General features: G+C 38.2%; 2 protein-coding genes and 1 pseudogene across 5 annotated transcripts in view; all 3 read left to right on the forward strand.

Annotated features, from left to right (window-relative positions):
• The window catches only part of LOC139783120 (uncharacterized), a 9161-nt pseudogene extending 6171 nt beyond the window's left edge, over positions 1-2990 (forward strand).
• Positions 1-6413, forward strand: part of LOC139783119 (uncharacterized) — a 6834-nt gene extending 421 nt beyond the window's left edge. The window contains exons 1-11 of one of the 4 annotated variants that reach the window (XM_071722249.1): positions 1-51; positions 540-621; positions 784-909; positions 2927-3132; positions 3245-3496; positions 3634-3795; positions 4117-4191; positions 4656-4751; positions 5065-5297; positions 5703-5862; positions 6049-6413. The exon at positions 1-51 is cut by the window's left edge and continues 421 nt beyond it. In XM_071722249.1, coding sequence (XP_071578350.1) covers positions 2928-3132; positions 3245-3496; positions 3634-3795; positions 4117-4191; positions 4656-4751; positions 5065-5297; positions 5703-5862; positions 6049-6239 — 1374 coding nt within the window. In that variant the 5' untranslated portion in view covers positions 1-51; positions 540-621; positions 784-909; position 2927 and the 3' untranslated portion in view covers positions 6240-6413. The remainder of the gene's footprint in view (positions 52-539; positions 622-783; positions 910-2926; positions 3133-3244; positions 3497-3633; positions 3796-4116; positions 4192-4655; positions 4752-5064; positions 5298-5702; positions 5863-6048) is intronic. The other 3 variants (XM_071722251.1, XM_071722250.1, XM_071722252.1) reach the window with 3 other exon arrangements.
• Positions 6414-12259: 5846 nt separating this feature from the next.
• Positions 12260-24192, forward strand: part of LOC139783121 (dynein axonemal heavy chain 12-like) — a 70546-nt gene continuing 58613 nt past the window's right edge. The window contains exon 1 of the mRNA XM_071722253.1: positions 12260-12403. Within this exon, the coding sequence (XP_071578354.1) occupies positions 12260-12403 (144 nt within the window). The remainder of the gene's footprint in view (positions 12404-24192) is intronic.

The following is a 24192-nucleotide window of genomic DNA, read 5'->3' on the forward strand; positions in this document are numbered from 1 at the left end:
CGTACCGGTAGCAACAGTGTGTTTGTGAAATCCAGTGTGAAAAGTTTCGTGGTACGTATAATATACATTTCAGTAATTAGACAATTGGAATTGTAATATGAAATGCGTTCCGTGTCACGCATGATGCGCATAAGGCATATATCCGGCCTTATTATTGTTCACTGATTATTACGAGAATAAAAAATGCATTATGCGCATTATTCGTATGGCCATAACGTTCCTGCTGGGGAACGAGAGCTAATATTGATTGGATTGAATGAGCATTATTTGTGAGACGGAACGTAACCTATATGTCGGGTGCTCGGAAAATCACCGGTTTGCGTAAAGAGGCTTTACCGCATTATGTTTTTTTTCTATATAACTCGACAATTTTGGTTGTTCCGAAGATCATTGTCAGTACTAAAAATGTATAGTTTACGTTACGTATGTTATAGAATTTTAGTATTGGCAGTAAATTTTGGCCTTTATATTTTGGCAGTGAATGCAGCCTTTAATGTACATTATTAGTACGCATTAATTAATTTCTTATTTTGTTGCAGCACAGATTCCGTGACATTTGTCATTCGTCCAAAGACATTCCTGGGTGCTTAATCCCGGCCTTGTGACTCTTCAAATAGTCAAGTAAGTATCCCGACATTGCAAATATTATACAAATATTTCACAGTTAAAAATTTCGTTTTTTAAATAACTAAAATATTTGTATTTAAAATATGATTTTCTGCATTTATGATATTTATGTGTTGATATTGACTCATTGTATAAGTACATATTATATTTTAACAGAAATGAATCGAAAGAGACCAAGAAAAGAATCTTTATATATGTCCAAACGGCACTTAAATAGAAAAAGGAAATTAGAATTGGATATGATTTGTGATGCACTTTTTAACATACCTCATGATACATCATGTAACGTTAATGATAAATGTGCAGCTAATGTACAGAATGTTTCCACAATTAATTTAGAAATTTGTAAAAACAATTCTGAAACTTCTGATATTAACATACATGAACCGAATAAAAATATTAACGAGATATTTGAACAAATAAATAATGATAACTGCAGACAATCAAATTATCGGACTTCTGATTCTCAACAATCACATCTTTCTGGAGAATCAATATCTCATCTGTCTGATGATACGGATGTGACAGATGAGAGTTTCACTAACTATCTTGCAAAGTGGACTGTAAAATATCAAATTCCACACATTGCTTTAACAGCACTGTTACATAGATTGAGAAAACATCCTTGCTTTTCTAACTTGTCATTAGATGCAAGAACACTTTTGAAAACACCAAGAAAGCAAGAACTACGTACAGTAGCGCCAGGAAGCTATTATCATTTTGGTGTACAAAAATTCGTATTAGAGACATTAGCTTCCGTAAAAGATAATATTGATTGTGTCAAAATTACAATCAATATTGATGGCTTACCACTATCGAAATCGTCATTACAACAGTTTTGGCCTATATTAGGTTCGGTCGTCCCATATAATAAAGTATTCGTTATTGGACTTTATCATGGAAACGAGAAACCAGCAAATCCTAATGATTTTTTGCAAGAGTTTGTTGATGAGACTAAACGTATGTGCGAAAATGGCATTCACTTTAATGGGCGTAACATACCGTGCAGACTTGAAGCTTTAATTTGCGACACTCCAGCGAAATCATTTGTTCTTTGTGTTAAAGGACATTCTGGATACTCTAGTTATACCAAATGTACAACGGAAGGAGAATATGTAGGAAATCGGATATGTTTTCCACAGGTCAATGCACCATTACGAACAGATAATGATTTTATTCAAAAGATTGATGATAACTATCACAAACCTAATATCACATGTAGTTTGCTCAAAGTGCCTTTTTTAAGCCAGTCACAAATGTCCCTTTAGACTATATGCATTTGATATGCTTGGGAATTATGCGTAAATTACTATACTTGTGGCTTGAAAAAGATTTATCATATCGGTTACAGTCGAGAGCTGTCGAACAAATTTCAACAATTTTAGTGACACATTTAAAACCTTCGATACCTGTAGAATTTGCAAGAAAGCCGCGGAAGCTAGATTGTGTAAAATTATGGAAGGCTACAGAATTTAGATTGATATTGTTGTATACAGGTCCATTAGCTTTTAAGTCCATTTTAAAGAAGAAAGTATATCTACATTTTCTAACACTACACGTAATTGTCAGAATATTGTCATCACAAGAATTAAACGAACATCTTAGCTATGCGCAAGAATTGATTCTTTTCTTTATAAAGACGTTTAAGAAACTATACGGAATTCATAATATGTCACATAACGTACACAGTCTTGTACATCTTGTAGATGACGTAAAAAAATTTGGACCGATTGATAATTTTAGTGCCTTTAAGTTCGAAAATTACATGCAAATTTTGAAGAAATACATTAGAAAGTCAGAGAAACCTTTACAGCAAGTAATACGGAGATATAGTGAAAGCTACATAAACTCAGATTCATCACTGTCGATGACGTCTGTTACGAAACATCCATATTTCAAGGAGATACATTTTGACGGTCCATTAACGGACAATAGTAGCAATCCGCAATACAAAGTTGTTAAGTACAAGGGAATAACATTAAAAGCTGGGTCATTAGCGGATAATTGTTGTGGCTTAACATGTGGTGCCATTGTATCAGTACAAAATATTGCTTTTTGTACAGAACGAAATATTCCAATGATCATAGGTCACGAATTCTTAGATAAAGAAGATCTGTATAATATTCCTTGTCCTTCGTCGCTACTTGGTACTTATATCGTGTGCTCACAGTCCAATTTAAAATCGTGGCCATTACATAACATTATAAACAAATATGTAAAATTACCTTATGAAGATGAAAAATATGCAGTTTTTCCATTAATTCATATGGAAACGTAAATTGTATGTTTATTGACACAGAATGACTGAAAAGACGTGTTATGCGGTCGTAGAGTTTATGGATGGTCTACAAGTTATCCCTACAAATTGGTTAAGTCAAGATCGACGAAGTGCCCTTTGGCCTAATTTCACAAATAACAAGAGTTATGATAAAGCAATCAAGACGATGATAGATCCGGAATCAACGTGGGCGAGCCATTCTATAAAAAAGATATTTGGGACATTTGGTAAGCGACGTTATATGTCTTTAGTGAATGTATTATTTTTGTATATGTTGCTATTCCTTAACAATATAGTTTAACAATACAATTTTATTTTAATTATATTATTTTGTTGCAGTTTCTTACGTAAGAGCAATGAAGAAGTTAAAAGAGGCCGAAGATACATCTGATTTGAATTCTGGCACCGAAAAGGAAGAATTCTTGAAAAAATCAAGAAAACTTAGAGCCGCAAAACCTATTGATTCGAGTAACGACGAAGAAGAAGCATCTGATGACAGTTTTGTTTCGGAGCTCCCAACTATTCCTAAAAAACGTTGTCACGAGATAACACAAAATATGTCGAAAAATAAAGTGGGCAGGCCACGAAAAGGTAAGAGAATTAATAAATATCATTATAATTCACTGCTGTGTTTCTATTAAAAGTATTAATAGAAACACAGCTAGTGAATTGTAATAATACAGTGAAAAGAAATATTTCAATAACATAATTTTATATTTGTATTATAGACATTAACTACATTGATGTTGAAGATAACGCCAATAAAGAGAACAATGATCAAAATATTGCATCGTATGACATAACGAAAAAAAATTCTCGTAACAATTATAACGCCAATAAAGAGAAAAGTGTTCAAAATATTGCATCGTATACAACGAAAAAAAATTCTGGTAAGAATTATTTTTGTCCTAGAAAATTAGGAATATTACACAAAAGTACATAAAATATGTCTTCCATTTTTCAGAATATTCATACTCATACATAAACACATTAACATTATTATCACATTCACATTCATGCTGATTTATTCAAACACAATGTACGTTTACATGTTGCTTGATATTGTACAAATAAATTTTTCGCACAATGATTTATATCTGAGTTGTTACACAATAAATTATACCTAATTCATTACTTATTCAGCAACTTATAATTTGTATGAATCGTATAAATAAAATTAAGACATAAATAAAGCACTTTTTTTGTTTCAGAATTGCAAAATCATGAGGTGGTATTCGATAACTACGTGGATTGTGTACCTCAAGTTGATTCTAATTATAATATTGGTACGTATAGATGCTGATTAACAAATATTAACAAACAAAATTTATCTTTTTAGACATTACTAACATATCATTTTCACTCATATACAAGATAAATTTTTAATCTTTACATATATTTTAAAATTTTCTTAAAATAATAGCATTATTTTTAATTCTAATAGAATCAGGTCCATAGATGATAGCAAACTCTTGTTGCTCAAATATTCGTTGTATAATTTTTCAATATATTTCAATGAAATCACTAATATCCTATGTAATAAATATTTCATAACTTTGAATCTGCAATCTATTGAACACCACGTTCACGAGCAGAATTGTTCCAGTTTCAACACAAAATTTCGATTATTGTTAAAGTTTTTAAATGAAATGTAAACGAGTGTCCATAATATCGCCTTCTCTTCTATTACATGCAGCTTAATGTAAAAATATTGAAATACTAATGATATAACATTTTGTATAATTTTCAGAGCCACTGGAGAAAATATATTTACCATCTGCTACAACATTGTCTGCGGATAGATTGCCACTTTCAACAACGAGTTCTAATTCTAATTCTAAAGATGGTGAGTATGTAATTTTTGTTTTAAATTATATTTAATAATTGGATTTATATAGTATATACAAACACAGTATATACATACACAGTAATAATAACGTACATTTAAGCTTGAATTTATAATATTTTTGTAATAAAATTAAGTTAAAGTTGATAATTCATAACATTAAATTAAAATCGAAAGAGGCCTACCGACGGTCATAGCAAGAACTTGGTGCTGAAATGTGTCTTGTGTACGCGCGCGCGCGTATTGTATAATCCAAACATTCTTTAAAAAATCATATATTTTTACATAATTATAAATTTAAATTTTTTTTCAGAAAACTTTAAAAAGTACATTATTACGAAAATAATAACCTTTGAATCGGCGATAGACGACATTAAGAAGATTAAAAAAAGCGTAAAGCTTATCGCAGATAAATTGTCAATTGATATTATTGACAAAAAAAAGGAAAACATGGATACGACAAAAGATTTTCCATTGAAAAATCAAACCGAATTGGATACTTTAGAAAATAAGCTACAAAGTGATGAAGGTTATCGAAATGAACTGGTAGGTCAACGTTTATATTACTGTGGAAAAAATATATATTTATAAATATTTTTTTACTGAAAAATCTAAATCGATAACGGTCTTTTTATTTTAGAAGATCGTACACCCACGGTAATCGATTCTGTCCCTCTGACAATTTTCCAAACTGAGAAGTCGCTATTTTTTTACATACAGTTCATGATTAACGTAACGAGCAATAAGCTCTAGTCGTTACTTTAATCATGAACTGCAAGTATGTAGAAAGATAATGGTGACTTCTCAGTTTGGAAAATTGTCTGAGGGACAGAATCGATTACCGTGGATGTACACTAACAATAGCTGTTAGAAAATAATATTGTGGTATTACAGTTATATTTCTTATTTATATAATTACAACATATTAATGCAAATTGGAATTTATTTTAGATTAAACAATTGTGTCGCGCAAGGAGTGGCAATATGAGAATTTTTTGCATTCGATTAATGAGACTCATATTTTCGAATGAACTAGCTACAAAATATAGTTGGCTTGGAACCAAAAAGAAAGAAATTTTTTCAACTTTGCATATATGCAAAGTTATTATGAGTAAGTTCAATATTTAAAAGCAATCTTCATTGTTTTATTATTGTATGTTAAATCTGTAACTCATGACTTATACAATATTTTTGTAATATTATAAATATGTATAACATTTGTTACAATACTATAACCATATTACTTTGAAATTGTCAAGAAATTTTACAGAAGTAATACAAATATCTTATTTTTTAGGTGTGATTCGAAATTCACATTCAGATGTTTCCGACGATCAAATTGCAGCGCCAATTAAAATATGGTTAGCCCATGCTCCTGAGCGTTTCAACAGACAAAAGATAAACAATAACCAAGAAGATAACCAAGAAGATAACCAAGAAGAGAACAGAGAAGAGAACCGAGAAGAAAATCAAGATGAAGAAAATTGATCCTGAAAGGAAAAAATACCAGATTTGTATCAGTGGGATCATTGCAATATGGGATACTGCAATAGCCGCACCAAAGACAATATATAGCAATGAAGGCTAATGAAATACATTTAAAGAAAGAAATGTTTTTATATAACGTTCTTATATATAAAATAAATCTATTTGTTAATTGCATATTTAGAGTCCTTTAATCTAACCTTTAAATAAAATTCCATGGATACTTGAAATTTTATTGGGTTAGATTAGGTACACGTATTTTTGAATAAAATTACACATTCTCGTGAAATTTTATTGAAAGATATACATGGAGGCAGAAATGCCTCATACGAAGTTGCACGCATATAGAAGCATATTTAGTGTGTGTTCCATCTCTTTTTGTAATGCTCGATATTATGCATTGTAAAAAAAGGCCGGAACACGCGTACCGAGTATACTCCAATTTTCTGTGCAACTTTGAGTGAGAAGGCATTCCTCTTTCCCGCGTGTATGTACGCGTACCTAACCTAATCCAACACATATGAGCACGCGCACGCAATGATGCGTAAATGTATGCGTGTATACATGAGCTACTGCGCCTTAACCGTTCCCATCCTCTGCGCATACTGCGAGATATCCTCAGGATTTACTATTGATCAAATCACGCGGGACATAGGAACTTGCTCAGCATTTCCCATAGTATATCGCAGTCGGGATCTCGTAAATTCCCAGGATATACGGAACTTACTGTTGCGATATCCTCAGTATAAGCTCAGGATGTCCCTGTGCTGTATGGGTCTTTACCTCATCTAATGTTTTCTTTGAATATTGAGTGATTTTTCTTTTCTTATATGTACTATCTGACGATGACGCCTGTGTATTGTCTTTATCTTTCAACGTAGGACTTATTTCTGATTTTAATTTATTTGGATCCCAAGACTTCCAGTTTGTAATGTTGTTGTTTTCCATTAGATACTACAAAAAAATTTAATCTTTGTAAAATTAATATTCCTTATTAAGGAGAACAACCTAATGTAACATTCTAAATAGTACAGTAACAAAAAATATGTAACTTACTGAAAATACTTCATTTGGATCATTTTCATTTAAATCATCATCGTCGTCCAGAATTTCAATATTTATATTTTCTTTGTCTGTCGCATCAGAATCAAAAGGATTCATCAATCCATATACTGATGTCTCACCCATCACTTCATTTACACGCTCTAATAAAATATTTTGTGTAACATTTGCTACTCCTCCACCTACAAATGTAATAATAGTGTATAAAAGATTATTTCATTTATATTCTGTTAGAAATTATGAAATGGTGATCTCGATTCCTAGAATTAGTTTCGATTCAATATATATGTATCAATATTAATTAATACTGCTAAAATATTTTACCATGGAATTGACTATGTTACATGTATGTTTATGTTCCCAGCAAACACAGAATACACCGAGTGCGCAATTTGATAGCAAATTGCGCACTCGGTGTATTATGTGTTTGCTGGGTTTATCTTCGCATTTTGTTCTCTGCTATTCTGTGTGATAAGATCTGTATTGCCTGTATTGCTATTACAAATTGTTCCGCATTTATGTGTTAAATGAATTGATTGCTTGGATTACTTGTGAAACAATAAACATGTATTTAATAAATACATTGACTCAATAATTAGCGCTGGTGCAAGTGCGCATATCGATAATATTTCATCATATTCTTTAAAAAATTAATACCTGTCTTATAACTTTCACGCTTTATAGCTGCACAATACTTCCTTGCTGCTTTCTTTATGTTATCCCAACAGTAACGCAAAGATTTTTCTGATCGAGGAATTGTTGCATTTACATTATACTGTACACTTTCTTTATTCTCTATTACATCGCGTTGTAAAAATATTAAGTCCATTAAACTTTTCTTTTCTGCGTCACTATAATTTTTTTGACGTTGCATCTTTTATTCTGTAAAAAATAAAAGTTATTAATGTTATTTATTTTGTGTTTGGCGAATTTTGTTTTCTATCTTTTCTAACAATATCACAAAACTATTTTTTGATATTTATATAATAAAACCTTTAACTTTTTCCGGTGTGTATTTAGCTGATAACCCACTGAACTGAAATCTGAGGTTAAGTATCATGAGGTATGACAAGTTGGCCGCCCTGTTAACTTTAACCGACGGTTAGTCTAACCGACGTTGGTGAAATTAGCCCTTAATGCTGAACAAAAAATTATATAGGTCTTATAGAGCTAACTGCTCTGGTTTTCGAGATATACAATGTTAAAGTTGGTAAAACTTTAGATTAAGGGCGACCTCACCGATTTCAATGACCTTGATATACGAGGTGTGATCAAAAAGTTCGTGGAAAAAATTTTTTTCTGCCGACGTGGCAACACTGTAGGCTTCTATAATTTGGCGTCTAAGGGGAAGCCTTACGAGTCATCAGTGCAAATTTGGTCACAATCGAGTGCATATACGTATTTTTCTGTGCCAGTATTTGTGAACGCAGTTTTTTGCGCGGTCGAAATGGAGCAACCCAAGGAACATATCGCAATAAAAATGACGTCATTTTAACGTCACATTGACAAAATTCACATCATCTTTTGGTCAATATGATGTCAAAATGACGTAATTTTTTAATTGCAATGTGGTTTCTTGGGGAGATGTTTTATCCGAACAAAGAACCAACATCAAATTTCTCGTAAAATTCGCTAAAAACATTCGCCTGATTTAGCCCCTTGCGACTTTTTTTGTTCCCTAAAGTTAAAACGATTATGCGGGATGAACATTTTGAGGATGTGAAGAGCATTAAAACATCTCGCTCCATTTCGACCGCGCAAAAAAACTGCGTTCACAAATACTGGCACAAAAAAATACGTATGCACTCGATCGTGACCAAATTTGCACTGATAACTCGTAAAAAGGCTTCCCCTTAGACGCCAAACCACCATAGAAGCCTACAGTGTTGCCACGTCGGCAGAAAAAAATTTTTTCCACGAACTTTTTGATCACACCTCGTATGTTGTCGATATGAAACGAGGTGCCACATGGGTTTACAACTTTTCACGCGTGGAAAGCCGACGCATGTACGTTGAAGGCACACTATGCGTGTTCGAGAGCGCGCGGTAGCGCGGGATAGCGCGAGGTAACAAACAACCACAGAAATGGTCTATATGTACAGTGTTTGTTTCTTTACAGCAAAGAAAAGAAGCCGTGAGCGCGCACAGAAGTTAGCACGGCAAAAGCGGCGAAAGCTATCAAGCGAGCGAATGCGTATCACTACGCGAAAAGCGGCGTTAAGCGGTGTGCAAAAGCGGTCGTATAGATATACTAGGCGGGTGATCTGAGAGCGAGAGCGATTCCGCGGCGCGGCGGCGGTCTTTTATCACCTCCTAGACGAGGCTCCCTCCAGGCTGATCACCAAATAATTTCGAGAGGGTGATTGGCCATTGGCGGTTTACGTCATCGTGCTTACGTCACGGTTTTCATTTGACGATTCGAAGTGATCGTTACGTGTTTTCGATCGCTATGTTTACAGCATGGATCTTTCCTTTGTGTAAGAGCGGTTACTTGACTTTGTTTGTGCGAACTGTTGGCGTGACTTTGTTATTGACTAAATGTTGGCGAATGTTCCGGAAAGCGAATAAAGGAAAAATCCATGCTATAATTTGACAATGATGCAATCTCTTTAATGCGAGATATCCGATTTTTGCAAAAGGCGTGCGAGCACAAGCATGCAACCAAACGCGATATTAGGCATGATTTTCGCAATCTCAAACAATGCGTCTAGTTTAACAATAGTGGAGCCCCCCGGGGGGGGGGGGAACCTACTGCCTCCACGCATACACTTTCCACGCGAAACGAGGTGTCACGAGGTGCCACTTTTCAATATCCTAACTATTCTCTGCTATAACAAATTATTTCTGTTACAGATATTAAATATTTTTACACAATGCAACTTTTCATACGAAGCGACGAAAAAATAAAAAACGGGGTTTTAACTTTTCACGCGAACCGAGGTTCACCCCCACCCCCCCCTGCTTGCAGGGGAGGGGCGGTAGCCTACGTGTGTACTGTTTATACACACACAATTAAAGTATTATTTGAAATTTTATATTATTTATTTTTAACTTTAACACTGTATATCTTAAAAACCAGAGCGGTTAGCCCTATAAGACCTATATAATTTTGTGTCCAGTGTTAAAAGTACTACCAGAAACCATCGTCAAATTAAGGCGCCAGGGTTATCGGAATCTTGCCAATGTAAGACAGATATTTTGAATATCCTCAGTATGGATACCCTCAATATCCTTAAATAATATTCATAGGATGTTTTGCTTCCTCATAGAGTCTTCTGATAGTAGGGGTGGAGCAACAAAATCGGGATCAACAAAAATGTGAAGCAACAAATTCAAAATAATATAATCCATTGAGATATTTCTTGAAATTTGAATTTTTAAGGTGTTGTATTAGATAGAATAACTAGGGGTAGTTTTCTGATAATAAGGGCCGACCAACAAAATCAGGTTCGACAAAAATGTAAAGCAATAAATTTAAGATGATACAAAACAAAATAGTGTAATCCATCGAGATATTTCTTTAAATTGCAATTTTTAAGATGTGCTAGGTAGGATTAATTAAGGGTAATTTTTTCATGGTAGAGATGGTGCAACAAATTTGAGAATAGAGCAACAAAATAGCACTAAATAAGTATCTCATTGTTTTTTTAAATCTTGTTTTTTATGTGGCTGTGCTAACTTGAACTTAAGCTGCCACTATCACTGTTTTGTCCGAAATGGCTGCAGCAACAAAATTCGGAATAGAGCAGCAAATTAGCAACAAAAGAGTACTAAATTTCTATGTATGTTTTATTCAATTGTGCCAAAGTGGTTGTGTCAGCTTAATAGACGTGTATGTATGGACGTGCGTGTATACAGAATGTTTTGCAATTAATTCTCGGAAATGGTTTTTTGACGTAACTTTATCATATATGGTTGAATTTGTAAAAAAATAACTTTTAATTTGGTAATAAAAAATTTTGAAATTTTGAAAAAGAAATGTTAAATGGTGGGAATATTTTGAAAAATTAAAAAATAAAAAATTTTTTGTTATTGTTTTAAAATAGGACCTACTTTTCAAACCATTTAATTTCCATTCTGAAAAAATTTTCCATTTTGTATAGTTTCGGAAATATTCGGCCCGAAAGAGAAAAACTGATTTTTTTCAAAGGGGTGTTTCATCTCCTAAACATGCATATGAGTATAAAAAATACGTGTCCCTTATTTTGATCTGGAAAACAACATATTAAAAGCTCATCAAAATTGAAGGGGGACACTTCCGTGGGTTTTCTTGTGAGAAATATTCAGCACAATCCAATATACAGCATAATCCATTTATAGAAAAACAATATATAATGTTTTTCGCTTGAATGTTACTTTTAAAATTTTTTATATTTTTAATCCGGTGACTTTTTTATGACCTTGAAAAATGTCACCCAAGGACAATTCAAGATTATGATATTATATGCCCCCTACAACTTTTGTCTGAAACATTTTTTTCTAAAACCCTGTGATTTCTTGATATTTAACGGTCAAATATAAAATAAGACCTTATATAATACGCAAGTGTGTATAATTTATGCATTATCATATGTGCTTTGATTCTTATCTGTTTTTTAATGTTATTCTTTGATTACAAATATAAATGCTTTAAAGCGATTTAATAAATGAATATGATTACATAGGCAGTACGTGCCGGATTGGAGATATTCGTCTTTGAAGACACTGAACTTAAACTGAATCCAGCTGTTTTCGTATGCATCACAATGAATCCTGGTTATGCTGGCCGTACAGAGCTTCCGGATAATTTGAAGGTTCTATTCCGTACAGTCGCTATGATGGTACCAAACTACGCGATGATCGCCGAGATTTTTCTATACTCATCAGGCTTTGATACTGCCCGTGAGCTCTCTACGAAGGTTGTCTCTACATACAAGCTTTGTTCCGAACAGTTATCTTCGCAGTCTCATTACGATTATGGCATGCGCGCCGTCAAAACCGTTCTTTCTGCGGCGCAGAATCTCAAACTGAAGCATCCCAGCGAAGACGAAGCTATTCTCCTCCTACGCTCGTTGATTGATGTGAATTTACCCAAATTTTTAGCACGTGACGTACTGCTCTTTCAGGTATGAAAAAAGAAGTAATGTTAAGAATTTAAAAAATTCAATGCCTGCAATATTTGGTCGTTTTGATTGAAAATATCCATGTTTGCCATTTAAAAACGTCCATGTTTTGTTTAATAATCGCAAGTGCAGCATTAATTTCTATTTAAGTCTATATACGATCTTATGTTTACAACTTAGATCTTACTTAGAGGAAGTGCGGGATACCCTAATGCCCGTTTCCTTCAGTGTGGTTCAAAGAACCGAGTTTAAACTCCGATCAACGACATTTTGTATTCCACCAATTTTTTAATGAAAGTTCAAATCAGTTGAACGGCGTTAATCGTGAACGCCAATTTTTGGCCGGTTAACGAGTTTGGACGGCGTTAAGGGGATGCTGGAGCCGCAGACGAACTCGATCAGCGTCGATAAAGAAGTGCTCACCGATTCTTACACATACATACAGAACGCAGGCGAACTCGATCAGCGTCGATAAAGAAGTGCTCACCGATTCTTACACATACCTACAGAGCGCCTGCTCTAGGGCTACCCGTTATACTGATCCGTATGTTTTTGGCTGAATTCGGGGAGACGCGTAACATGTGCATATGAAATTTTCAAACACACTTTTCTCTTATACTAAAGCTCGCAGCTCATTTCTGCAAGCGCAGGATTCTTCTTTATTGTATTTCCGATACCGCTGCCAGGTTTTTGTATACGTACACAGTCTAAAACTTTTATGTGCAGCAAATGTTGTCATGAGTTGACCGCAGAATCGAAAATAAAACTGTAATTTTCTAATTTTTTTTCGTTTTTCATACGCAAATGGTGTCTGCGGTATTCGTTATCGTCCATACTTTAATTCTGGACAAAAAATTTTTAATTCGGTGAAATCAATCAAAAGATTAGTGTGTCTGAAAATTTCGCGGTAAAACAGAGCTGTCTCCAGCATCCCCTTAAGCAGATGATAATGCGAAACGTCAGTATTTAAGGTTGGTGTGCATTATATTCTGTATTTGGTATCGTATACACAAAATTAACGTGTCATGATCATTACATCCCACATAGCAAAATATATCACCAAGATATCTGGAAGATATCTAAATAATAGAATATCTGATTGTGCAACACTTGTCGAGATATCATGAGAATATCTCAGAGACATCTGCAAGATTATAAAAAGCCATGATAATTTTATCTCAGATATGATATCTGATTCTGCATATATATCGGATATCTATGCCTCATTTAAAAGCAGTTACGTTATATACAACCCAAATAGCAAGAAGAAAAGAAGGATCCTTTTTAAGGAGGTTCGACTATTAGGTCAAATCCAACTTACAGATTTGAAATTTTTGTGTAGTCTTGGAATGTATATAATCTTACTGTGTGTGAAATTGCAAAACGATTCACCGTCGCGTTTCTGAGATATTCGCTTTAAAAATATCAATGAGATTTATCGAAGAATAGGTTATATTATCGTTTAGGTAAGCAGGGTGCTAAGTAAAGAGACGTTTTTGTTGTAACTAAACGGATCTTTCGTTAAGGATGTATATCGCTTATGTCAAAATAGAGGGATGAAGCTGAAATTTACAGAGATTGTGCACTTATATATCCCAAAAACCTGTGTTAAATTTGCGATCGATTGTCTAACCCGTTTCTGAGATATTTGCTTTAAAAGTTACAGAAATTGTATATATAAGATATACTCCCCATGTAAATATCATATTAAATATCTTTGCTTCTGTACGGTAAAAGTAAATGAAATTTTTATGGTACACTTCTGTGACATCGAGAATTGCAATCACGGTTTTTTAATTTTTTAAGTTGGATTTTTTTTCCAATTTTTAAATGATTTATTTAAACAATATTAGGTATAAAAAAATAGGACAAAATTGCTATTTCTCTGCTTTTTTTGTCCCAATAATAACATGTTGTTTATGAATCATTTCTGAGACTAGGTTTACACTGTTTAATCATAAAAACAAAATGATACTATATATAGGAAACAGTCGAACCTCCTTAAATTCTCGATTTATGAAATTAATTCTTTTTCCGTATTTATTCTTAATTGAACAAAATGATTCTTGAAAGTTCAAAAAAATTCATTTTTATGTCACCAATTCTGAGTTCTTTTTCAGACATAAAAGAAGTTTTTTTCATAAAAATTCTCAACAAATTCAAAATTATGCTTCGATATTATTCCAATATTTTGCATTTTGCCATCTCTGCACTGTATGATATCTCGGAAGTATCACAAAAAATATTAAAGCCAAGTTAGGAAGGAGAGGGAGGGTACCGGGGAGGGAGGCGAGAGACTCGGGCGAGTACGCAGTGTGCGCGACAGGGCGGTGAAGAGGAGAAGAGTGATGGGATCGATAGAGAGTGAGATCGATAGATCGATAGTCGATGAAAAGAGGTGAACGTGCGGCAAAAGCACGTGGTAGGTAGCAAGGTAGCAAGGCGAGCGAAGGTGAACTGAGAAGCGACTGGAAAGTAACAGCAGCCAAGGAAAGGAAGACAGGAAAGCGAAAAAAGAAAAAAAGAGTAGAAGGAAGGGAGAGAAGGAATTAGCGAAGAAAAGGGGAGAGAATTAAGTAAGTAAAAGTGGAAAGGGAATAAAGCAGGAGTCGCACATAGACAAGCACACGTAAAGGGGTTAGAAGGAATGAGAGAGAGAAAGAGGGGGAGTCAAGAGGTAGAACTTGAGAAAAGTTTGTTTACAGAAGGTGGAAAGGCGAATTAGCAGAGAAGCGGACAGAGGAGGGACGAAGGAAGGAGATAAGGAAAGCGACTAGACGGTGAAGGATTGAGGTGCGTGATCAAGAGGAGTAAAGTCAAAGGGAGAAAGAGAGGAAGTACCGGAAAATGATGGAATGCAGAGGGAAGTTTATGATAGAGAAGGAGGCCATGGAGAAGATAGTGAAGGAGCAGGTAAGGGAGATAATGAAAGAAGGCAAGGAGGGTAGTAGAAGAAGAGAGGAGGAGATGAAAGAGCTGAGGGAGGAGGTGGAGAGCCTGAAGAAAAAGGTGTATAAGTTGGAGCAGAGCGCGGGAAAAAGGAAGAGGGACGACAGCGAGGAGAGTAGGGGCAAGGCTGGTAGGATGAAGTGGTGGGCAGAAGATTATGAAAAGAACGACGACAAGAAAAGAAAAAAGAATGTAATTATAAGAATCGAGAAGGAGAGATGGATGAGAGAGGGATCAAATTGGGAGAAGGTGAAGGAACTGTTCTCGGAAGGATTAAAGGTAAAGGTGGAGGTGAAAGAGGTAAGTGTGACAGGTCAGATAAAGGATTGGGTGACAATAATAGTGAAGATGGGGAGCGAGGAGAGAGAGAGAGAGAGAGAGAGAGAGAGAGAGAGAGAGAGAGAGAGAGAGAGAGAGAGAGAGAGAGAGAGAGATTGATTAATTGATTGATTGGTTTTATTTAAGCCATAGTCAAGACTTTAGGCTATTAGTGAATTAACAAATATATATCAAATATCGAACAAAAATAATAATAACAAAAATAATAAGAAAATAATAAGAAAAGTAAATAAATATATGCGAGACGCAGTGTAATCGCTACCGATATGCATTTAACAGTAAATAAAGGAGGGGGTGTAAAAGTGGCCGTTTTGTGCCCTGATGGGAAACCTGTGAAACATTTTTTTCCACCTTATTTAAAGTTGAAATAAGAAGGAAATAATGGTCATTTACCCAGGAAACCACGGGAAATATTTTAAAATGTGTTTAAATAAATTTATAATAAATGTGTTTAAAACGTCTGTTAAAATAACTGTGTTTAATAAAAGGTGAAACGTTTTAAAACAAGCACTACATTTCCATTTAATGAATTTTGCATCATGAAATTGTATATAATATTTTTATTACATTTAAATATATATTTTTTATTACATACATATATATTTTTTTATATACTTTCTGTATATACACATATATGCAGTCACATAACATTTATCTTATTTCTGTTCTGTTTCTTTACTAACTACGTCAACCAATTATGAAAAATATTCAGATATATTTAAATAATTATTTTGAAAATGATTATGATGGTTCATCTGAATCAGATTCTGAACACTAAATCTCGTAATCTTTCAAATATATCTGAATATTTTTCATAAATGGTTGACGTAGTTAGTAAAGAAACAGAACAGAAATAAGATGAATGTTATGTGACTGCATATATGTGTATATACAGAAAGTATAAAAAAATATTATATGTATGTAATAAAAAATATATATTTAAATGTAATAAAAATATTATATACAATTTTATGATGCAAAATTCATTAAATGGAAATGTAGTGCTTGTTTTAAAACGTTTCACCTTTTATTAAACCGCTCAAACACAGTTACTTTAACAGACGTTTTAAACACATTTATTATAGATTTTAAAATATTTCCCGTGGTTTCCTGAGTAAATGACCATTATTTCCTTCTTATTTCAACCTTAAATAAGGTGGAAAAAAATATTTCACAGGTTTCCCATCGGGGCACAAAACGGCCACTTTTACACCCCCTCCTTTGAAAATGTTGGCGAGCGAGTGATATGCATATGGCAGCGACCGAAGACATGTGAATGCACACTCTCATGAGGCGAGCAAAAATGATCAGTGTAAAAACAAGGATGAAAAGTATAACATAATGACATATAGCCGATCTGAATAATATTCGCTGTAAAACTAAGAACTAACTCAAATATGTAATGAAATTAGAATATGATAAAGCGCAAGTAATATATATAAAACTAAGAACTAAGGACTAAAAACTAAGGCGCAGCGCAATTTACAAACTAATGACGAATTCCATGTTAGTTTACCGATCGACCAAATATAGTTGAAAAAAATAAAAATAAAAAACAAAAATAAAAAAAATAAAATAAAAAATGTACATATACAGTACGCAATATAGCAAACAAAAGAAACAGAATCGTAAGACTACAATAACATGACCCAGAATCAAAAAATGGTTCAGCACGCGACTAGATTGACAATCAGATGACGCGACTTAAAGTAATTTGGCACGCGACTAGATTTGATATTAGTGTCATGTTCCAACGCCTGACGGCTCCGAGGTAGAAGCATGCACGGAATTAGACTCAAGAGAAAAGAGATGGTTGTAAAGCTTACGTTTAATACAGTGACGGTTGAAGAGGACACGATCTCAGTAGGAAGAGAGTTCCATAGATAGATTCCAGCTAAAAGGAAGGACCTATGATAAGTTTCAGTCCTGTGGATAGGAATTTGATACGCATGTTCAAGAGCAAACCGCGACGAACATCTAATTGAGGAATCAGGCTTAGCGAAGATTTCGGAGAGGTAACTGGGAGACATATCGCGGGATATCTTGTACATTTCGATTCCCAGAAAGTACAGACGTCTGTTTCTTACGGACAACCACCTCAATTGATGACGAAAAGGCGTGATGTGTTCGTCGCGTTTTAAATTGAATATAAAGCGAATTGCACAGTTGATAAGAGTTTGCAATCTACCGTTGAGCTCATCAGTGACATCGTTATACACAAGAGAACAGTAATCCAACAGAGGCCAGATCAAAGCAGTCACAAGTTTTACCCGTAGCTGAAGTGACAAGGAGTTCTTATGGAACTTGAGCTTGTATAGCGTGAAGTGCACTCTCTTTGAAATATGGAAGACATGACTAGCCCAAGAGAGGTCAGACCTTATTATGACACCCAAGTTACGCGCTTCGGTAACATAAGGAATCGAAGCACCATCAACAGAAATGAGGGGAAGGTCATTAAGATCGATTTGCTTGACATAATTTCTGCTGCCAAGTATTAAGACCTTGGATTTATTTAAATTGAGAGTCAGTCCATTTGTAGCAGCAAATTCGAAGACTGCACTCACATCGTACGCCACAAGTTGAAGCCCAGCATTTAATTGAGAAAAGAGACACCTGCGATAGATTTGAGTGTCATCGGCGAATATCAAGTGCTCTGTAAATCTTAAGAACTCACCGATATCGTTAATAAAAAGTGAAAAAAGGAGAGGTCCCAAGACGGATCCCTGCGGAACACCAGCAGTGACAGATAGCCACTCAGAGAAAACACCTTCTAAATCTACAACAGCCTGGAGACGACCAGTGAGGTACGAAAAAATTAGTTTAATAGCGAGATCAGAAAAGCCCCATTTCCTGAGCTTGGTCAAAAGCAAAGGATGAGAGACAGTGTCGAAGGCTTTACTGAAATCGAAGAGAACAAGTATCAGTATCTCACCTACGTCGACACCACTCCTGATATCATGAGCTAGTCGTAAGAGGGCAGACTGGGTCGAATAACCCTTACGGTATCCAGACTGCCTAGCATCAAGGATGTTATGCAAATTGATGAAGTCAACGATTTGACGATGAATAATTTTTTCGAATAATTTAGAGAGTTCACACAGGTTGGCTATAGGTCTTGTGTCTGAAGGAGAGATGGGTGACTTAACTTTGGATACTGGACGTACTATAGCACGTTTCCAAGGTGATCCAAGGTTACCAATATGAGGCAGGGCCAAGGCGATGGCGAATAATGGTAACTGATCAGAGCCGGAAGCAAAAGAAAGAGAGGAAGGTGAAGCTATTACAGAGCGCAGGTCGTCAAAGGATATTTGGGAAAAATGAAATTGCGGTTCGCCGGGCACTATGGATAAGATATCAGAAAATTGGGAATGTGTACAAGAAGGATAACAGTTTGAAATAGAAGCATAATGAGCATTCAAAAGATCACGCGAAAAAAAATTAAAGGGTGAAGAACGAGGTGATTCGATAAGACCAAGATTGGCAAGTTCACGCCACATCTTGGACGGATCAGAAATTTTATCTAGTCTATCTGTGTGATACTGTTCTCTGGCTCGTCTAAGATCACGCGTAAGATTGTTTCTGAAAAGCCTATAAATGTGAAAGTCAAGGATGTCACCAGATCTACGCGCGATGTTGAAGAGCCGGTTGCGGTGTCTAATTTTGAGAGTCAGAGCCTCAGTCAACCAAGGCGCAGACGGACGGGTCACTCTAAAGGTATGAATTGGAGCATATAGATTCAGACAGGCAGTGATGTCGTTAGTTATGGTGTTGAGAAAATGGTCAAGGTCAGAATCACTGAGCCTCATCGAACCGAAATCACACGGAAAAGATGAGGATAGCATAGAGGTGAGAGTGCAAGTAAACGCTTGCTCGTCGAATTCCCTGTAGCAGCGCCGAACGAGAGTACGACTACTGAAGGACGGCACTTCAAAAGAATAAGTCAATTCGATGAGATCATGACCGTTGATGAAGGGAGCGTTAGACTTACGAAATGATAACACTTTGTTCGTGCTGTCGACTATGAAGACGTCCAACCAAGAATGGGAAGAACTTGTGTGAAAAGTAGGTTGTGACTGAACAATATCAAGCGACAGTTGTGAAACCATGCCTCGCAAGTAACCAGACTCGTATGATGGAACAAGAAGATTGCAATTTAAATCGCCGGTAATAATGATATTTTTGTAACTGTGCATAAATGAAGTAAGGACATCAACATAAGTACTGAAATTTCTAGCTTTCGGCCGACGATACATGATAGTAAATAGAAGAGGTTCACATGCAACGTTACGAATATCGAGAACAAGATACTCCGGCGCATTCGAGAAAACGGAGGGAGATGCCGCCAGGACATGCGCCCTAAGTGAATCATGAACGTAACAAGCGACGCCACCCCCCTCCTTACCCTCCCTATCAGCCCGTAAGAGATAATATCCCGCGATACGTACGAGGTCGTCAGAAATATGTGAATGGAGCCAGGTTTCAGAGATTGCAATAATATGGAAGAAGTTAGACGCTAGGAAGGCCTGGATAGATTCAAGATGGGCAGGAAGGGAGCAAGCATTGAAATGAGCAATAGCGAGACAAATCGGCGACGGAACATGGTACACCTCACCCACAGGTCACTGGAGATCGGCCAGGCCAGCCTCAGAGGCGATGACTATAGGAGGCAGATTATGGTCTTCGCGGACAAATATTTTACCATCTCTACACCAAACATATTTATACGAACATTGCTTAGCCCTAATTTTAGTCTTACGCAGAAGATCGTATGTATCAGCAGGAAGAAATTCATTGACACGAATATAACCGGGGACATCGCCCGAAAAAACTTCGCTGACTGTGAGTCGACGTCCACGGCGCACGGCCCTGAGAACATAATCGCAAACTTCATGGGACTTAAGTGCGACGATGACGGATCTCGTACGACCGGTATCTTTCTGCTGAGTGGCAGAAACAGCCCGACGCCGCGGACGCGTCACCCACCCTCACATCTCGGGCCTCAAGGACATCAGAGACAAGCTGCGGAATGCTAAGAGCACGAAAAACGCTCTCAACAAGCTCACAAGATGTAACAGTGAGCCTACTGGGAACAGAAATAATTATTTCGGATGTCCGAGGGACCCGCGATGTCGACAGCTCCCGCTCAACGTGCCCAGAGCCACGCAACTGCGCGCACTGAGCCTCCAGCGACGCAATTCTTTCGCCCTGCTCTTTTATGATTTTTAAGAGCTCAGGTATTTGATCTAACTTGTGCGCGAAGCCGGCATTCACCGACTCTTGCTGCTCCATAAAAGCAGCGATCTTCTTATCCGACTGGTCAAACCTGGCAGCAAACATCCTGTCCGATTCATCAAGTCTAGTGGCCATCTTCTTGTCAGACTCCTCAAGTTTAGTGGCCATCCTCTTGTCGGACTCTTCAAGCTTGGTCAGAATCGACTGAAGGAGTGTGTCAGTGGGCTGCAACTGCGCTGCAGAAGCAGCAGCAGCTCCCGCACCAGGGGAGGCAGAACCACGGAGAGCATCCTTAGGCAGCAGCAGGGCAGACAGTTGCGCCGTACAGCACTCACTGACAGATTTGGTAGCAAGATACGGCTTGACGCACCCCGGATGAAAATCCCTAGCGCATCCACCACACGAGGAAGCCTGACCGGCTATCGGCTTGGTACACCTGTGGCACACACGTTTGCGCTGCATCGCCTAGTGGACACTGTCGCTATTACTAGTAAACAGTGCAAGGAGCACGAGGATCGCGACAGTGTCGCTCGACACGATATCCCCAGAAAGTCACCACCGATGTCCCGCACAACCAATCGGACAAGGCAAGCAGCTCATGCAAATCGCCGCAGGCTCCACCAGATACCTGCACACACACGTCAGACCCAATGGCGGGCGTGGAAAGAGGAGATCAACAGGCAGGCGCATGCGCAGAAGACCCTCATACAGGCAATCCGGAGAAATCGACGATGATACCAAGAAAAAGGTTATGATACGAAATGATGATGCTTATCACGAAAATACTCGGATTGGGGTGGCAATCTCCGAGAAAAAGAGTAAGGCACATGACAAGCAACAGAGAACTTGCTTAGATCTGCAACAAAAAGGCCCGAAGACAGCTCACGGCAGAAAGCAGATCAACTCGAAGCAGGAGCAAGAACACAGCGTTTTGTGCCACTTGCAGTCGATTCAGTTGCGTTTCACCCATGCCTACTAACATCGTTGCGCAATATTCAAAGTGAGGCGCTATGATAGACTTATACACAGTACATCGAGTGTACACCGATATATCATTTCCTATTCTATTCAGAAAACTCACTTTTTTCCCTATTTTCTTTAACATATAATCACAGTGATTCTCCCAACGGAGTTTACTATCGATCATTACACCCAGATGTTTCGTTATTTCGACACGCTCAATTATAGTTACATCCAAACTTTTTACTATTATGTCTGTTTTTATTTCTTTCCTTATACTTCTAACTAACATATATTTGGTCTTATCTGCATTCATTTTTAACATATTCACATTCATCCAATTTTCAAGTATACCGAGCACCATATTTAGTTTTATTTCTAATTCCTCACAACTTTCACTTGTTACACTTGCGGTCGTGTCATCTGCAAATAATCTAAATATACTTCCCTCCGGACAGACTTTAACTATATCATTTATATACAAAATAAACAATAGAGGTCCTGTAACGATGCACCCCCAAAGATGCATCGTTCCGGCATAACATCCCGCCGAGACCGCCCGGCCGACCATCCGCCGGGCGAGGAACGGGCACGGTGTGCCCACCGTATTTTAAACCATTCATCGTAGCGTTAGGAAGCCCGCGAACGGGCTTGCCGCGGCAACCGCCTCGACGCGCCGAGCGATGCCGACCGCGACCGAAGGCCGCCGAACGCGATCGCGGCGTCGGGACGCCGTATTTTCCGACCGTTCCGCCGCACCATCCCGGCGCTCGCGATCGCCGTCGCTACCCCCGCCACTGCGTAACACCGCTGCGCCGGGTATAAAAGACGAGCGTTTTTAACGCTAAATGCGATTTCCTGATCACCGCTCCGACCGACCGCACCGATCCTGAATTCCCGCATCTTTCTAGCAAGTCAGAACGAGGGTAGAGCGCCTCCGGCATTCTCTGTCTTCGCCGAGCGATTCTCGAGAGACGACAAGCTTTCTTCCACACCGCGCCCGCACGTCAGAACGAGGGTAGAGCGCCTCCGGCATTCTCTGTCTTCGCCGAGTGATTCTCGATCGACGGCCGGCTTTCTTCCACCGCACCCCCGCGAGTCAGAACGAAGGTAGAGCGCCCCCGGCATTCTCTGTCTTCGCCGAGCGATTCTCGTCCGACGACCGGCGCTCCTACACCCCGCGCCCGCTAGTCAGGACGAAGGTAGAGAGCCTCTGGCATACTCTATCTTCCCCGAGCGCTTCTCGGTACCCGACCGGCGTCCTTGCGCACGAAGTATCCGAACGGGGGCAGAGCGCTTCTCTGCCTCCACCGAGCGCTTCTCACCGGATACGCCTGCCACCGAACGCACCGAATTGCAGCGATCTCGCCGCCGTACCCGCGCCCGTGCGCCCCGCGCCTTACCTTGCGCCACCCGTCACACGCCGATCGCCCGTCACGATCACCACCCGCGTGCACTCCCGCGCGCACCGCGTGCGCCCCGACTCTGCGTCCTGCGCTCACCGCGCCGTTGTGCATACCGCGACTGTTACACTGTGCGCTCAATCCGCTGTAAATATCGCGACCGTCCATTATATAATAAACTCTGTCACGTTAGTTGTTAACCACGATACACTTCATTTTGCCGAACCTCACCGCGCGTCCGTTCCTCCGCACCTCCTTCGAACCCAGTCCAGCCGCGAGCTAGATCCGCGTTTTGAACGAAGGTTGTTTTATGGCGCCCGAACAGGGACTCGACCGTAAGGAACGGACCCAGGAAACCGGCAAAATGAAGGAGTATTTCAATAGATTAAATAAGGCCGACTTGATAACCGAACTAAACTCACTCGGACTCGACACCGAGGGCAATCTCGACGATCTACGCCGCCGATTAAATCGATTTATCGACGCCCACCCCGAGCAGTTCCAGGCGGACGCGTCCGACACCCCCCCGCTAACTCTGACCGTGCCCACCGGAAGACCGACAAACGCGTCCGACGCGCCCCCAATAACGCTGACCGTACCCACCGGAATACCGGCATCCCCCGTAACGATAATTCCAGCCGACCGCCCGGCGGACCCCGCCTCCCCCCCACCACCCAGATAATGAACCAAATGCGAAAATGGGGCCTCCACTTCGACGGGAAGGACCCATGGGCATTCCTAGAACGGATCGACGAGCTCCGCGCCGCGTACGGATTCTACGATGACCACTGGCTCCGCGGGCTGCCCGAACTCCTAAAAGGGGACGCCCTCCTGTGGTACCGTAACAACCGCGACGGATGGGTGACCTGGGGGGATTTCATCGCCGATTTTAAAGAGACATTCCTGCCG

This window comes from Temnothorax nylanderi, unplaced genomic scaffold (assembly GCF_030848795.1).
Source record: "Temnothorax nylanderi isolate EJ_2023f unplaced genomic scaffold, tnyl_v1.0 TNYL_tig0470_pilon, whole genome shotgun sequence".
Lineage (NCBI taxonomy): Eukaryota > Metazoa > Arthropoda > Insecta > Hymenoptera > Formicidae > Temnothorax > Temnothorax nylanderi.